The sequence below is a fragment of the Calliphora vicina genome, chromosome 4 (assembly GCF_958450345.1).
Source record: "Calliphora vicina chromosome 4, idCalVici1.1, whole genome shotgun sequence".
Taxonomy (NCBI): Eukaryota; Metazoa; Arthropoda; class Insecta; order Diptera; family Calliphoridae; genus Calliphora; species Calliphora vicina.
In genome coordinates this window covers 39414632-39431471 of record NC_088783.1, presented here as the reverse complement: position 1 = coordinate 39431471, position 16840 = coordinate 39414632, and the positions used below count along the sequence as shown (strand labels likewise).

Here is a 16840-nt window from a genome sequence, read left to right as displayed (position 1 = left end):
ATTTCGTGAAAAAAATGTCAAACATTTTTTTTTCGAAATATTGAAGAAATAGCTATCTAAACAATTTGGAACGCATTTTGCTACGTCCAATAGGTAACAAGCTACATGGATGAGAAAAAACACCTGTTTGGCCAAAATGTCAAATTTTGACCACTTCTAACGCAGAGAAGAGAGTTCTCGACTGATCTTGTTGAAAAATTGTGTCTGAATTACTATCCAATAGGACAAACCTTTGTGAAAATTTCATACCGATCGCAAGACATCGATTTCAAAAGCTGGTTCATATGAAATGAAATCCCCCATATACATACATATCTGGAATCTAACCATATTTAACAATGTAATCATGAGACAACAAATGTTTTTGTTAAGTTTGATAATGTTGTAATCTTGAGATCTTAATCCAAAATCTATGAAAAATTAATGTTTCTAACAATATTTTTAAACATTACGTTTAAAAGAATTGACACAAATTCACCACAGGTTCGTAATTAATATAAAGACATTGATTAGAATTTGGTTTGTGAACTGCACCATGATAAAAATGTAAAGCTGACGTTTTGTCAGCTCTGATCATCGAAATTGACTTGCAACTAAAATTGGATCTAAAGTTTAAGTTAGAAAAGTATTTGATTAAGAATTGCCAAATGGTTTTCCATTAAAAAATAGAAATCAACACAATTTTTTAAAATAAGATGATGTCGTTATTATTCAGTGTCCTAAACGATTATTTAGCCAACTATACTACGTAGGAAAAATATTCGATATTTCTGGGAGTAAAAATTAATGGATACAGAAAGCTGTTGGAATTAAAATTGAAATAAACTTCACTAGTTCTGTGGAATGTGTTAAAAAGTCTAACTAAATTTATTACCTACAAACTGCATTTAGTGCAAATAAATACAAATTTATTTTTTGCATTATAAGTTTATACTCGTATATTTATTTCATCGATTAAAATTAATACATTTATTAGACAATAATAAAATATTAATTCTATGCACTAATTTAATTAGTCAACTTAGAGCAAATCTTAATATTGGCTGGAAATTCAGTGAAATACTTTTCCAAAGTGTCAACAGCCTTAAGGACACACTTGCTGCTATCACCGGGAACATTCTTAATTTGTATAATCAATTTCAAAGCACGTTGTATTTGCTTGTTCAATCTTAAAAGTTTACTCAGCATATTGGCAGCACATTTATGGCTAACCTTAACACCCGAAACAACGCCTCTCGACGATTTACCACCATTAGCGCAAACGCTTTCATTTATGCCCACAATAGCTTTGCAGGTTTCAATAATATCATTAACGGCATCAATTAGAGTTTGGACTTTTTGGGAAACCTCACCACCGCAAGCAGCAATATCGGTAAGAAATTTATGGGCAGCAACTTGAATTTTTAAAACTTCATCAATGGTACAACTAATGCCTTTCAGGGTTGTTAAGGTTTTTTTCAAAACCCAGTACATGCCCGAAAAGATAGTCTGGGCTTCAATATCCATGATTTCCTCAGCTAAATCCTGGGCCATTAATTCATATTCTTGAATTAAAGCATCATCGCTCATAAAATTGCCAGTGGATTTGGCCTATAAACAAAAAAGATTATTATATTAATTTCAATATTAAAAATACTTATGTATTTTGAAAGTCCTTTACTTACAGTTACAGCCGCAAGGCATAAACAGGCAACGATGGCAAATACAGTGAATTTCATTTTGCAACAATTTACTTGGAATAACAATTGTCTTATGAAATTTTAATAAATATGTTTGCCTTTTATACGACATGTTTCTTTCTTATCATTTCACTTTTGGTCAACATTTTGCATATTTTATCTTTAAATAAATACACAGGAACTGAGATTTGATCACTCATTTAATATTTCAATTTGAACCTGACAAGCGGTCTTTAGTTTTAATCAGAATCATGATTAACCCCTCTTAAGTGTCGTTATCGCGATGGTGAATATTATTTCAATTTTGTTTACTTTTTTAAATTTCCTGTTTTTTAAAAGAAATTCCATAGTAGAAAGGTATTTATAAATACCAAAATTTACAAATGAATATATAGGATATATGTGGTCTGTTAGTTATTTTTAGGCTTTGGAAAGCATATTTCAATAAATGTAACAATAATTTATGGGGTTGCAAATTTACATGTAATGTAGAAATTACAAATGGAATGCCGATCTTATACATATATTTATACACTCACCACTATAAAAACTAGAAATAGAAAACTGACCCTTATAAAGCTGAATACCGCACAACATACAAAACTTTTTCACAGTTTTTTTTATACCAAGTTTTTCAAAGCATAAATCGATTTTTTTATACCAAGTTTTTCAAAGAAGCATAAATCGATATGAATATCTGGATACATCTTGTACTAAACATGTGTACTCGGTTTTTATATATGGGGGATTTCACGTCAAGTGAACCATCTTTTAAAATCGATGTCTTCCGATCGGGATAGTAATTCAGATACAATTTTCAACAAGATCGGAGACCAAAAAGCTCTTAAAGGAATAAACCTAAGCTTTCTTTTGAGCAAAAAAAAAAAATTAAAAAGGGCCCCTTTTTCTTTTTTTGCAAAAAAAAAGTTTGATTTTGCAAAAAAAAAGTAAAAAATTGCATGTTTTGAGTTACAAAACATTTATTTTTATAGATATCGAACTCGCATTCCATTACGAGACCAAATAGGTCTTCAAGGAAAATATCAAAGCTTTTTTTTTAGCAAAAAAAAAATTAAGAAAAGGGTCCATTTTGAAAAAATTATTAAAAACAATTCAAAAATATGAAAGCAATTCAAAGTGAAGTTCCATGTCAATTGAACCATTGCACTATGGTTTCAAATCCAGTTTTTATGGCATAAATTAAAATAATCATGTCAGAGCTTTTAACTTCAGCACATTTAATGTCCATGGCATATAATTAAATTTAAACAAAAAATAGTCAATTGGACCACGCCCACACTCTACACCCACTAAATGGGAAGGTATCCAAACTGAACTCTTTTTTTATATGTAAAAGAAAATTATATATATTGTTTTCTTTGATTTTTTTGTTAATATTCAGATTTTTATTGATTTTTTTAAAGAACCCACTCTATTAGTACATCATATTTGCGCCCGTTGGTTGTCCAATCCGAAAGCATTTCGGTACGGGTAATCAAAAATTGTGCTAAAATAAAATGACAATTGTGGGTGTTTGCTTAAAAATGCTGGCGAGATATGAATATACACTCAAAATACACACTTTGGCGAACACTTCCACATTTAAACTTCCATGCAAGTTCGTGCCCAAACACAACTTTTGGTCCACGGAACTTATAGGTTATGGCGAGAAAACTACACAACCACAATATCAAGAATTACGACAAGGACTCAACAAAAATAAAATTAAAAAATATGCCATAAAACTAATTAACTTGGGCTACATTTGCCATTTTTGAAATACTTTATAACTTTATTTTTAAGGTTTGCTCGTTATACAATTGTAATACTGTTTTAACACTTATTTAAGAATACGTGTTTAAAGTTTCAACTTTGAAAGCCTAGCAGACCAGCAGTGTTGTCAACTGTTTTTTTTAAATATATTTTCTTGATTGCTTTTTAACAATTTTTAAAATTTTTTTTTGAATTTTTGTCAAAAAAAAATCGATTTGGGACCATAGTGCATTGGTCCGGTTCACTTAGACAAAGAGCTTCAACTAATTGAAAATTGTAACAACAGAAAGTTGTATCTTATGGAAAATATTTCGCCCACAGTAGACCTGTTACAATAACAAACGTTGAATTTGTCTTCCATAGTACCGTAGACTCTAAAGTTTTACTACCCTAGAATGAAAATAAGCTACTCAGAACTGGGATTCAAATTAATTGATATGTTTATCAACTTTGTTTAAAATTCATATACATAATCACATTTTATGAACCTCGGATGTCGTTTTTTATTGTTTTAAGATGCATTAGACTACATAATTAAAAAATATTTGTTTTCAAAAAATCCATTCATGATGCTAACGCAATATTCAGATGTACTTTTGGAAAGGTTCTCCCTGTAAAATATAAAATGTTTTCAAAGAGTTTAAGAAATTACTAATCGGGAGGGTATCAATAATTTAAAATATGGAACTATTTTCCAAAAAAAGTAAGCAATTTTCGAATGAACATTAAACTGGTCTAGACAGAAATGGAATACTGTTCTCTCCTCGGATCAATGTACAAATTAAGAGGCAGTGGTGGGAGAATATAAGTAAGACGGACAAAGGGAAAGATACAGGACCTCAAATGGGTCCAATTTATATCATAAATAATACTATGAATATAATCGTATACAGATCCATTATAAACGATGTTGTGCATCCATACACTGAAGCAAATACGCCCCTAGTTTGAATACTGACCCCAAACACACTTCTAGGGTTGTGGCCGAGTAGTTACGATCCCATAAGATTCATATGTGGTTTAAAGTGGCCTGCCCAATTGATAGATCTCAATCCCACATAAAACCTATGTATAACGCAAAATACGGACTCAAAAGTAACTATATTAGATGCGAAAATTAAACCTAAGTTTCCATTGTTTTATCAAAACTATAACAATAAATAATTTTTAGTTTGTTTTCTATTTACGTAATTAAATTAATTATGTTTTAACAAAATACAAAAATCCGAATGTTTGCGAATTTTGACCCATGACTTGAATATTTGGAAAAGTTTCCACTGTATTATCAACCACTAAAAATTTCAGTTTGTATTTACATAGTTGCAAGTTAATCTAAATCATTTCATTTATTACACATTGAAATATTAATCGCAGACCCACAAAAGTATATTATGGGCCCTTATGAAATTTTAAGACACACGTATGTCTGTGTGTTTAAAACACGATAGGGCTTAAAGGAAAGAAACAAGTCGGTTGAAATTGTCCAATTGTTCGGTACATGATTTCACCTAGCCCCCTTACAAATGTCCCCATGGACTACTGTTTGAGCAGTCATAAATATGTTGATTATTCGGAAATCCTTAAAAAATTGTCTAAGTAGTTCTAAGTACTTTGAAATTATACTGTAAAGTATGACGAAAATCGGGCAACACTAGTCCCCATACAAGGTCCCGCTCAGAAAATTAATTAAAAATTTATAATTGTCTTATAATAATTAATATCGTGATGAAATTAGACATAAACAAGTTTTATATGAACCGAAATCTTTATATCAGAAAAATATTTTATTGTCACATATTGATGGTGGGATACATGTTCCAGCACAGCCGAATAGAGACATGAATTTCAAGTGCATCGATTAACCTTACAAAAAATTTTCTAAGAAAATATTCAATATTATTTCTAAGTAATTTATAAATATTTTTATGAAATAATAAAGCCATTATTTTATTTATATGTAATTCATATGTGTAAATTACTTATTTATTTTAATAATCGTAAAATAGTTTTCTTTCTAATTCCCACACTATTTAGGACTGGTATGAAGGCACGTTAGAGCAGGCTTTAATGTTGGCTGGGAATTCAGTGAAATACTTTTCCAAAGAGTCGACGGCATCCAAAACACATTTGCTGGTATCACCGGGAACTTTCTTGATTTGATAAATCAATTTCAAAGCACGTTTAATTTGTTTGTTCAATCTTAAAAGTTTGCGCAACATATTGACAGCACATTTGTGACTAGATTTTATGCCAGATACAACACCTCTGGTAGTTTTGCCATCCTGGCCATTAGCACAAACACTTTCATTGATTCCAATAATAGCCTTGCAGGTGTCAATAATGTCATTAACGGCAGCGATTAAAGTTTGAACTTTCTTGGAAACCTCACCACCGCAAGCGGTAATGTCAGTAAGGAAAGTGTGGGCAGCAACTTGGATTCTCAAGACTTCATCAATGGTACATTTGACGCCATTAAGAGTTTTCAATATTTTCTTCAACACAAAGTACATGCCACCGAAGAGTCCCTGGGGTTCAATTTCCATAATTTCCTCAGCTAAGTCCTGGGCAATGTATTCATAATCCTGAATTTCTTCATTTTCGATCATGAAATTTCCAGTTGCTTTGGCCTATTAGGAAAAGTACAATAATTTGTATAATTTTGTTTATTTTGAAATATTTAAAACTTCTGAACTTACGGTGACCGCCACAAGGCACAAACTGACGATGAGAGCAAATACAGCGAATTTCATTTTGAAATAAATCACTTGAGTTAACAATTGACTATTGACTTGTCTTTGAATAATTTCTCTTTATATAGCCCGTTTAGTGTTGGACATTAAACTGATAATGTCATATTCTACGTACAAAGATATCACTTTGAATATCAGTTAAACAAAAACTTAATTAGGTATTTTAGTGATTAATGGAATACTTTTGCTTTTATTTATAATGCAGCCCAAGCAATTATAATCTAGATTTTCTAACAAGTGGCATTTAATTGGCAGGAGTAAGGGTTAATGAGCTAATGCTTATTTATTTTTAATAAGATAATTTTATAAATAATTTTTTTCTGGAGTAAATAAACAAGAATTTAATTAACAATCATAACAAAATCTCATACGACTTCAGTTCTACTTCAGTTTTAGTTAAGTTATAGTTCTAAATAGGATCAAGCAAGCAACAAATATCAAAAACAGTTAAATAGAATGGACACATATCACTTTGGCATTTTATGAATAATTTTCCATAATCAGACAGACTAAAGTGTTTTTAATAAAGTCTTATACAACCCTGTGGGGTTATTATGCATTCTAACCTTGCAATAGATAAAATTGATTGATAATTCAAAATGTTTAGGTGAATGGACGGGAGCTTAATTTAGCTATCATTTAATAAATATAACTCAAACTTGTTTATGCATGCCATGCAAATTGACTTGCGACGTAATCAAAATCTCGATAAAGCACTTTTTGAAAATATTTTTGATTAAAAATAAATATTGCTAAATATTTATGGTTTTTTAAGAAAATACTTTTCAATAACAGGAATTTTATCACATGTTTATTTATGTTGCAAAAAGTAATTGTGAGTTTCCCAGTGTAACTGGAAAAATAGTTTTACAATTATTAAATCCAATACAGTTGTAATTTCATGGTGGGCTATTTTTCCATAATACTATTTAGTTTTTTATACTTAGGTTTTATCTTTCAATACAATAGCTTTATATTGGTTCAACATTTTGTGTCTTCACAAAATATTTTATTTTTTTAAACTAAATGATAAGCCACAGAACAAAATGTAATTTTTTGAAGATTTAAAAATTTTGGGAAATTGATTTTTTTAGAAGATTTCAACCCAAATATTATAAAAATACCAAACAATCAATTTGTAAAAAAAATCCAAAAAGTACATTTTGTTCTGCGGCGTCTCAAATATGATAAACTTTTTCTTTCGTACGAAAATATCATAAAACAAGTAAAAGAGCTATATTCGGCTGTGCCGAATCTTATATACCCTTCACCAAATTATACTTCAAAATAAAAATTTTAAATATTTTTAGGTAAACAAAATTAATTTTTTTTTCCAAAGTTGTTTTTTGATTTGGAAAAAAAAATTTTCGAATTGTTTTTTTAAATTTTTTAAATTTAATTTTTTTTAATATTTAGCGAAAAAAAACTTTTTATTTTTTTTACCGATTTTGACCCATTGTAGGTCCAACTCTGACAGAATTATTGAAGATTTTGACCCCGAAGATATCTGGGGTCTTCAGAAAATTGATTTCAACAGACAGGCATACAGACGGACATGGCTTAATCGACTTCGCTATCTATAAGGATCCTGAATATATATACTTTATAGGGTCGGAAAATTATATTTTGGAAATTACAAACAGAATGACAAACTTATATATATATATATATATATATATATATATATATATATATATATATATATATTTGGGTATATATATATATATATATATATATGGGGGATTTCATGTCAAGTGAACCAACTTTTGAAATCGATGTCTTCCGATCGGGATGAAATTTGCACCAAGGTTAGCTCTATTGGATAGTAACTCAGACACAATTTTTCAACAACATCGGTCGAGAACTCTCTGAGTTATAGGGGGTAAAATTTTGACAATTTGGTCAAACAGGGGTTTTTTCTTATCCATGTAACTTATTACCTATTGTTCTTAGCAAAATGTGTCCCAAATAGTATAGATAGCTATTTCTTCGATCTTTCGAAAAAAAATATTTAAAAAAAAAAATAAAAAATTTTTAATATTTTTTTTCCGAAATCAAAAACTTTTTTGACTTTTTTTTAAAATACGCTATTTTTTTTTATTTTTTTTTTTTTCTTAAAATAAAGTTTAGATATTTTCCTTGAACACCTACTTGGTCGCTTAGTGGGATGCGAGTGGGATATCTATCAAAATAAATATTTTGTAACTCAAAACATAAAATTTTTGACTTTTTTTGCAAAATCAAAAACTTTGTTGACTTTTTTTTTTCAAAATGGACCCTTTTTTAATCTTTTTTTTTAGGTCAAACAAAAGCTTAGATATTATCCTTGAAGACCCTTTTGGTCGCTTAGTGGGATGCGAGTGGGATATCTATCAAAATAAATATTTTTTAACTCAAGACTTACAATTTTTGACTTTTTTTTTTGCAAATACGATTTTTTTTCCAAATGGGCCCTTTTTTTAAAATCCCACTCCCACAGATATCCCACTCGCATCCCACTAAGGGACTAAAAATATCTTAAAGGAATGGACCTAGGCTTTCTTTTGAGCAAAAAAAAAAAAATTAAAAAAGGGCCCATATTGGAAAAAAATTTTGATTTTGCAAAAAAAAAATTAAAAAATTGTATGTCTTGCGTTACAAAATATTTATTTTGATAGATATCCTACTCGCATCCCACTAAGGGACTAAAAATATCTTAAAGGAATGGACCTAAGCTTTCTTTTGACTACAAAAAAAATTTTAAAAAAAGGGCCCATTTGGAAAAAAAATCGTATTTGCAAAAAAAAAAGTCAAAAATTGTAAGTCTTGAGTTAAAAAATATTTATTTTGATAGATATCTCACTCGCATCCCACTAAGCGACCAAAAGGGTCTTCAAGGATAATATCTAAGCTTTTGTTTGACCTAAAAAAAAAGATTAAAAAAGGATCCATTTTGAAAAAAAAAGTCAACAAAGTTTTTGATTTTGCAAAAAAAGTCAAAAATTTTATGTTTTGAGTTACAAAATATTTATTTTGATAGATATCCCACTCGCATCCCACTAAGCGACCAAGTAGGTGTTCAAGGAAAATATCTAAACTTTATTTTAAGAAAAAAAAAAAAATAAAAAAAAATAGCGTATTTTAAAAAAAAGTCAAAAAAGTTTTTGATTTCGGAAAAAAAATATTAAAAATTTTTTATTTTTTTTTTTAAATATTTTTTTTCGAAAGATCGAAGAAATAGCTATCTATACTATTTGGAACACATTTTGCTAAGAACAATAGGTAATAAGTTACATGGATAAGAAAAAACCCCTGTTTGACCAAATTGTCAAAATTTTACCCCCTATAACTCAGAGAGTTCTCGACCGATGTTGTTGAAAAATTGTGTCTGAGTTACTATCCAATAGAGCTAACCTTGGTGCAAATTTCATCCCGATCGGAAGACATCGATTTCAAAAGTTGGTTCACTTGACATGAAATCCCCCATATATATATATTCCCACGAAGGTGAAGGGTATAAAAACTCAAATATCATAAATCGTTAATAACTTCGTAGATACTGCGATTTTATGGGAACTAAGACCAATCTGTGGTCACTTACATTTTATACCAAACATCGATTTTTAGTATAAAAAAACTAAAATATATTAAATAGTTAATAACTTCGTAAATACTGCGATTTTAAGGAAAGTAAGCTCAATTTGTGATCACTTACATTTTATACCAAACATCGGTTTTTAATATTAAAATTTCAAATATCTCAAATCGTTAATAACTTCTTAACTACTGCGATTTTACGAAAAATAAGCTCAATATATGATGATTCATAAAAATAACTCAAATATCTTAAATCCTTAATAAATTTGTAAATACTGTGATTTGTGATCACTGTGATCACTCGTTTTTCATAACAAAAACGGATTTACTCAAATTTCTTAAATCGTTAATAACTTTGTATATTTTGCGATTTAAAGGAAAATAAGCTCAATCTATGATTTCCATTTAACGCCTAAAACTCATATAAGTTAAATCGTTAATAACTTCGTAAATATGTACTGCGATTTCAAGGAAATTTAGCTCAATCTGTGATCACTCACATTTTATACCAAAAATCGATTTTAGTATAAAAAAAATCACAAATATCTTAAATAGTAAATACTGCGATTTCAAGGAAATTAAGCTCAATCTGTGTCACTCATATTTTATACCAAAAATAAATTTTTAGTAATAAAAAACTCACATATCTTAAATTGTTAATAACTACGTAAATACTGCGATTTTAAGGAAAATAAGCTCAATCTGTGATCACTCATATTTTATACCAAAAATCAATTTTTAGTATAAAAAACTTAAATATTATAAATCGTTAATAACTTTGTAAACACTGTGATCACTCATAAAAAGACTCAACTATTTTAATTCCTTAATAACTTCGTAAATACTGCGATTTTATGGAAAGTAAGCACAATTTGTGATCATTTATACTTTGTACTAAAAATCGATTTTTGTATAAAAAAAACTGAAATGTGTTAGTAAGCTCAATCATACCATTTCAAAAATCAATTTTTAGTATAAAAATCTTAAATATTTTAAATCGTTAATAACTAACTTTGTTGTAAACATTGCGATTTTAAGGAAAGTAAGCTCAATCTGTGATCACTCATATTGTATACCAAAAATAAATTTTTAATATAAATTATGAATAAATGTCGTAAATCTGTGATCACTTATATTTTCAACCAAAAATCGATATTTTATATGAAAATAAACAGAAACATAATCGTGGCTAAAAGTCGGTAAATACTGATCTAAATGAAAAAAGAACGATAATCTGTGATCTCTTAAATTTTCAACTTTTTATATGAATCATAAACGTTGCTATAAGACGGTAAATAGAGTTCCAAATGGAATAATGATCACTTATATTTTTAAACACAATTCAAAATTTACTGAAACATAAAAGAAAAATCTGCGATCACTAATATTTCCTAATGAAAAAGGACAATAATCTATGATCACTTATTGACAAAACCAAAAATCGATTTTTCATAAACGTAACGTGACTACAATTCGGTAAATAGTGGTCCAATTGAAAAATAGTTCAATAATCTTTTATAAATAAAAATTAGATTTTTGATATGAAAATTATTAGCACAGTAAAAACTATTTTTCAATTCAAACATTTATCACATATTGAACTGGTTTCAATTATTTCTTAATTGAATCAAGTATTCATGTGCTCAAAAACTAAATTTTCTGATAATTTCTATTCACAGAAAGAACTATTTCTTAAACCGTTTCAATTCAAATATATATCACATATTGAACTGGTTTCAATTATTTTATAATTGAATCAAGTATTCATGTGCTCAAAAACAAAATTTTCGGATATTTTCTATTGAATTTTGAGTTTTGAATTTGATAATTTTGACAATTGAATATACAATTTTTGAATTTGATAATTTTGATATTTAAATTACAATTTTCGTTATTGGTTCAACTTTAAAATTTTCTGATATTTTCTATTGAATTTTGAGTTTTGAATTTGATAATTTTGATGTTTAAATATACAATTTTCGTTATTGGTTGAACTTTAAATACAAAAATTATTGAATAGATAATTTTCGTAATTGAAAAAACAAAAAATAACAAAAATGTGATTTCAATTACAAATATTATCTATTCAATAATTTTTGTATTTAAAGTACAACCAATAGCGAAAATTGTATATTTAAATATCAAAATTATCAAATTCAAAACTCAAAATTCAATAGAAAATATCAGAAAATTTTAAAGTTGAACCAATAACGAAAATTGTATATTTAAATATAAAAATTATCAAATTCAAAAATTATATATTCAATTGTCAAAATTATCAAATTCAAAATTCAATAGAAAATATCAGAAAATTTTAAAGTTCAACCAATAACGAAAATTGTATATTTAAATATCAAAATTCAATAGAAAATATCAGAAAATTTTGTTTTTGAGCACATGAATACTTGATTAAATTATGAAATAATTGAAACCAGTTCAATATGTGACAAATATTTGAATTGAAACGGTTTAAGAAAAGTTTTTTCTGTGAGTTCAATGGAATAAGGAGGATAATCAGTGCTCACGGCTGTGGACGTTTGGAAAAACTAGGTAACGCCTTTTTTTGAAAACACGAGTGAAATATATTTGAAGTGCGCATTAAAAAAAATCATAATTGTAAATAATGTTAAAGGTTTCTGGTTCCATTGGACTCATTTTTGTACATTAAAACCTAAAATCGATGTCAGTTACCTTGTTTTTTCGAAAAATGATTTTTACAACTTTTTTTTTCCAATTTTTCATTTCCGAAAAGAAATATTTTTTCCAGATTTTTCTTAACTTTTTTAACTTTCATTCCAATTTCTAAAGATTCGTTTTACAAAACACCCTCCAGGTTGAAACATAAACCAATTCACATTATCAGTAAGCGAATGCCAAAAACAAATCGCATTCAATATGATACTTATTCTGAAATATCAGTTTCTGTGCAGCAACAAACCTTTCATTTATGATAAAATTAAAAAATAAAATAATTGACTTATCATTGAAACCGATTGACACCAACCACTTGGTGCAACTGATATTCCAAGGGGTATATGTTTTAAGCATAGTAGTAATCACTAACAATTTAATGCAAGATAACAGTTAAATGCAAAAATGATCCGCAACACTTAAGCAGAATATAAAAGACGAAATATTTTAATAGTTAGGCAATATTGAATTGTTAGGACAAGTGATTAGAGTAAAAATGAAATTCGCTGCATTTGCTTTCGTCGTGGGTTTGTGTCTAGTGGCAGTAACTGTAAGTTCTTTTAAAACTAAAGAGAAAAAATCTATTTTACTAATGTTATATTTATTCAAAATAGGCCAATGCCTCTGGTAACTTCGGATTTGAACATGAGGACGTTGAAGACTATGAATTTGTTGCCCAGGAATTAGCTGAAGAAATTATGGAAATTGAACCCCAGGGTCTGTTCTCTGGCATGTACTTTGTCCTGAAGAAGGTATTGAGAACTCTCAAGGGTCTCAATTGCACCATTAAGGAAGTTATAGTTATTCGTGGCGCTGCCAACAAATTTGTCGATGATGTTAAAGCTTGTGGCGGTGAAGTATCCAAGAAGGTACAAACCCTAATTGATGCCTGTAATGACATAATCGAGACCTGTAAGGCTATTTTGGGTATTAACGAAACCATTTGCGGCAATAAAGGTGAAGAAGACGAGATTACATCTCGTACTTGGCATGTTGTTTCTGGTGCTCAAAATGGTCACAAATGTTTTGTTAACATGTTCCGCAAACTGCAGACTTTGAACAAACAAATTAAACGTGCTGTGAAATTGATTAAACAAATCAAGAATGTTCCCGGTGATTCTAGCAAATGTGTCCTTGATGCCGTCGACACTTTGGAAAGCCATTTCATTCAATTCCCAACCAATATTAAAACTTGCTCTAAATTGGTCAGTAATAAGACCGCTTAAACATTTCGACAAATAGAAACTAAATTATATTGAATGTAACTATTAATTATTCAATTTAATAAATATAAAACTGCTGAAATTAACATTGTGTATTATTTTAAATTTTACATTAAAAACAAAATTGTTGATTTTAGGTCATAGAATATTTCATATGTAGGTTCGGAGCAACTATTCACAATTTTCTATCGTGTCTTCCAGAATGCAAAATTTATTTACAATATACGTAACTAACTGATTAATGTACAATTAAATTAGTTTCGAGTTTAATCTAACAGCTCATTAAATCAAGTTTAACTAGCATGCGAAAAACATCACCTTATGTATTTAATTAAAAGCTTTTTAAAATAAAAACAAATTACAGATAACTTTATTCGTGGTTAGTATAATGAAAGCAACTATGTTCAATAACATAATTATGTTAAATATATAAAGTTATTCTATCTTAATTACACTATGCTACACCAAAAATAAGCAGGTGTTTTCATATAGCAATTCTGATGTATTGAAATCTATAGAAATCGGAAATATTTATTGTTTAGTATTTTCTTTAGTGAGTTTCTAAAACGATCTAGCTATGTCCGTCCGTCTGTCTGTTGAAAACACGTTAGGTCCCAAATGAAAGGAGCTAGATGGCTGAAATTTTCCATAATACTCTCTGTTGATTAGGTTTGCTTGGTATTTGAAAATGAGAAATATCGGTCCAAGATAACTTGGCCAATAAGCGTTTAATCAAGTAAAGGAGCTCGATCTGTGATCACTCATATTTTTGGCCAAAAATCTATCTTTTTCTATAAAAACTCAAAATATCTAAATTCGCTAATAATTTGGCCAATAAGCGTTTAATCAAGTAAAGGAGCTCGATCTGCGATCACTCATATTTTTGGCCAAAAATCGATCTTTTTATATAAAAACAAAAATATCTAAATTCGCTAATAACTTGGCCAATAAGCGTTTAATCAAGTAAAGGAGCTCGATCTGTGATCACTCATATTTTTGGCCAAAAATCTATCTTTTTATATAAAAACTAAAAATATCTAAATTCGCTAATAACTTGGCCAATAAACGTTTAATCATGAAAAGGAGCTCGATTTGTGATCACTCATATTTCTGACCAAAAATCTTTTTTTTATATAAAAACTCAAAATATCTAAATTCGCTAATAACTTGGCCAATAAGCGTTTAATCAAGAAAAACAGCTCGATCTGTGATCACTCATATTTCTGAACAAAAATCTATTTTTTATATAAAAACTCAAAATATCTAAATTCGCTAATAACTTGGCCAATAAGCGTTTAATCAATAAAAGGAGCTCGATCTGTGATCACTCATATTTTTGGTCAAAAATCGATCTTTTTATATAAAAACTCAAAATATCTAAATTCGCTAATAACTTGGCCAATAAGCGTGTAATCAAGTAAAGGAGCTCGATCTGTGATCACTAATATAAAACTCAAAATATCTAAATTCGCTTATAACTTGGCCAATAAGCGTTTAATCAAGAAAAGCGGCTCGATCTCTGATCACTCATATTTCTGACCAAACATTTTTTTTTTATATAAAAACTCAAAATATCTAAATTGGCCAATAAGCGTTTAATCAAGAAAAGGAGCTCGATCTGTGATCACTCATATTTTTGGCCAAAAATCGATATTTTTATATAAAAACTCAAAATATCTAAATTCGCTAATAACTTGGCCAATAAGCGTTTAATCAAGAAAAGCGGCTCGGTCTGTGATCACTCATATTTCTGACAAAAAATCTTTTTTTTATATAAAAACTCAAAATATCTAAATTCGCTAATAACTTGGCCAATAAGCGTTTAAACAAGAAAAGGGGCTCGATCTGTGATCACTCATATTTTTGGTCAAAAATCGATCTTTTTACATAAAAACTCAAAATATCTAAATTCGCTAATAACTTGGCCAATAAGCGTTTAATCAAGTAAAGGAGCTCGATCTGTGATCACTAATATAAAACTCAAAATATCTAAATTCGCTTATAACTTGGCCAATAAGCGTTTAATCAAGAAAAGCGGCTCGATCTCTGATCACTCATATTTCTGACCAAAATTTTTTTTTTTATATAAAAACTCAAAATATCTAAATTGGCCAATAAGCGTTTAATCAAGAAAAGGAGCTCGATCTGTGATCACTCATATTTTTGGCCAAAAATCGATATTTTTATATAAAAACTCAAAATATCTAAATTCGCTAATAACTTGGCCAATAAGCGTTTAATCAAGAAAAGCGGCTCGGTCTGTAATCACTCATATTTCTGACCAAAAATCTTTTTTTATATAAAAACTCAAAATATTTAAATTCGCTAATAACTTGGCCAATAAGCGTTTAAACAAGAAAAGGGGCTCGATCTGTGATCACTCATATTTTTGGCCAAAAATCGATCTTTTTATATAAAAACTCAAAATATCTAAATTTTCTAATAACTTGGACAATAAGCGTTTAATCAAGAAAAGGAGCTCGATCTGTGGTCACTCATATTTTTGGCCAAAAATCGATCTTTTTATATAAAAACTCAAAATATCTAAATTCGCTAATAACTTGGCCAATAAGCGTTTAATCAAGAAAAGGAGCTCGATCTGTGATCACTCATATTTCTGACCAAAAATCTTTTTTTTATATAAAAACTCAAAATATCTAAATTTGCTAATAACTTGGCCAATAAGCGTTTAAACAAGAAAAGGGGCTCGATCTGTGATCACTCATATAAAACTCAAAATATCTAAATTCGCTAATAACTTGGCCAATAAGCGTTTAATCAAGAAAAGGAGCTCGATCTGTGATCACTCATATTTTTGGCCAAAAATCTATCTTTTTATATAAAAACTCAAAATATCTAAATTCGCTAATAACTTGGCCAATAAGCGTTTAATCAAGTAAAGGAGCTCGATCTGTGATCACTCATATTTTTGGCCAAAAATCGATCTTTTTATCGATTCGCTAATAACTTGGCCAATAAGCGTGTAATCAAGTAAAGGAGCTCGATCTGTGATCACTTATATTTTTGGCCAAAAATCGATCTTTTTATATAAAAACTCAAAATATCTAAATTCGCTAATAACTTGGTCAATAAGCGTTTAAACAAGAAAAGGGGCTCGATCTGTGATCACTCATATTTTTGGCCTAAA

At 28.8% G+C, this 16840-nt stretch overlaps 3 protein-coding genes across 3 annotated transcripts; 1 reads left to right on the top strand and 2 right to left on the bottom strand.

Annotated features, from left to right (window-relative positions):
- Positions 1 to 907: 907 nt before the first annotated feature.
- LOC135957748 (uncharacterized) lies at positions 908 to 1738 on the bottom strand. Its single transcript, XM_065508541.1, has 2 exons — positions 1665 to 1738; positions 908 to 1590 (listed from the first exon to the last, which is right to left on the bottom strand). Exons 1-2 carry the CDS (start codon positions 1716 to 1718, stop codon positions 1009 to 1011), a joined length of 636 nt encoding a protein of 211 aa, XP_065364613.1. The 5' UTR covers positions 1719 to 1738; the 3' UTR covers positions 908 to 1008.
- Positions 1739 to 5445: 3707 nt separating this feature from the next.
- On the bottom strand, positions 5446 to 6275 carry LOC135957417 (uncharacterized). The gene is made up of 2 exons (XM_065508156.1): positions 6149 to 6275; positions 5446 to 6079 (listed from the first exon to the last, which is right to left on the bottom strand). The coding sequence occupies exons 1-2, from the start codon at positions 6200 to 6202 to the stop codon at positions 5483 to 5485; spliced, it is 651 nt and encodes a 216-aa protein (XP_065364228.1). The 5' UTR covers positions 6203 to 6275; the 3' UTR covers positions 5446 to 5482.
- A 6630-nt stretch (positions 6276 to 12905) lies between these two features.
- Positions 12906 to 13755, top strand: LOC135957624 (uncharacterized). The gene is made up of 2 exons (XM_065508408.1): positions 12906 to 13019; positions 13084 to 13755. Exons 1-2 carry the CDS (start codon positions 12966 to 12968, stop codon positions 13693 to 13695), a joined length of 666 nt encoding a protein of 221 aa, XP_065364480.1. The 5' UTR covers positions 12906 to 12965; the 3' UTR covers positions 13696 to 13755.
- The last annotated feature ends 3085 nt before the right edge of the window (positions 13756 to 16840 follow it).

Excerpts from the sequence above, each read along its gene's own strand:
- LOC135957748 (XM_065508541.1), bottom strand. The coding sequence starts at position 1,718 with ATGAAATTCACTGTATTTGCCATCGTTGCCTGTTTATGCCTTGCGGCT. Across the intron at positions 1,591-1,664 it reads TATGCCTTGCGGCTGTAACT|GCCAAATCCACTGGCAATTT; the intron begins GTAAGTAAAGGA and ends TTTTGTTTATAG.
- LOC135957417 (XM_065508156.1), bottom strand. The coding sequence starts at position 6,202 with ATGAAATTCGCTGTATTTGCTCTCATCGTCAGTTTGTGCCTTGTGGCG. Across the intron at positions 6,080-6,148 it reads TGTGCCTTGTGGCGGTCACC|GCCAAAGCAACTGGAAATTT; the intron begins GTAAGTTCAGAA and ends TTTTCCTAATAG.
- LOC135957624 (XM_065508408.1), top strand. The coding sequence starts at position 12,966 with ATGAAATTCGCTGCATTTGCTTTCGTCGTGGGTTTGTGTCTAGTGGCA. Across the intron at positions 13,020-13,083 it reads TGTGTCTAGTGGCAGTAACT|GCCAATGCCTCTGGTAACTT; the intron begins GTAAGTTCTTTT and ends TATTCAAAATAG.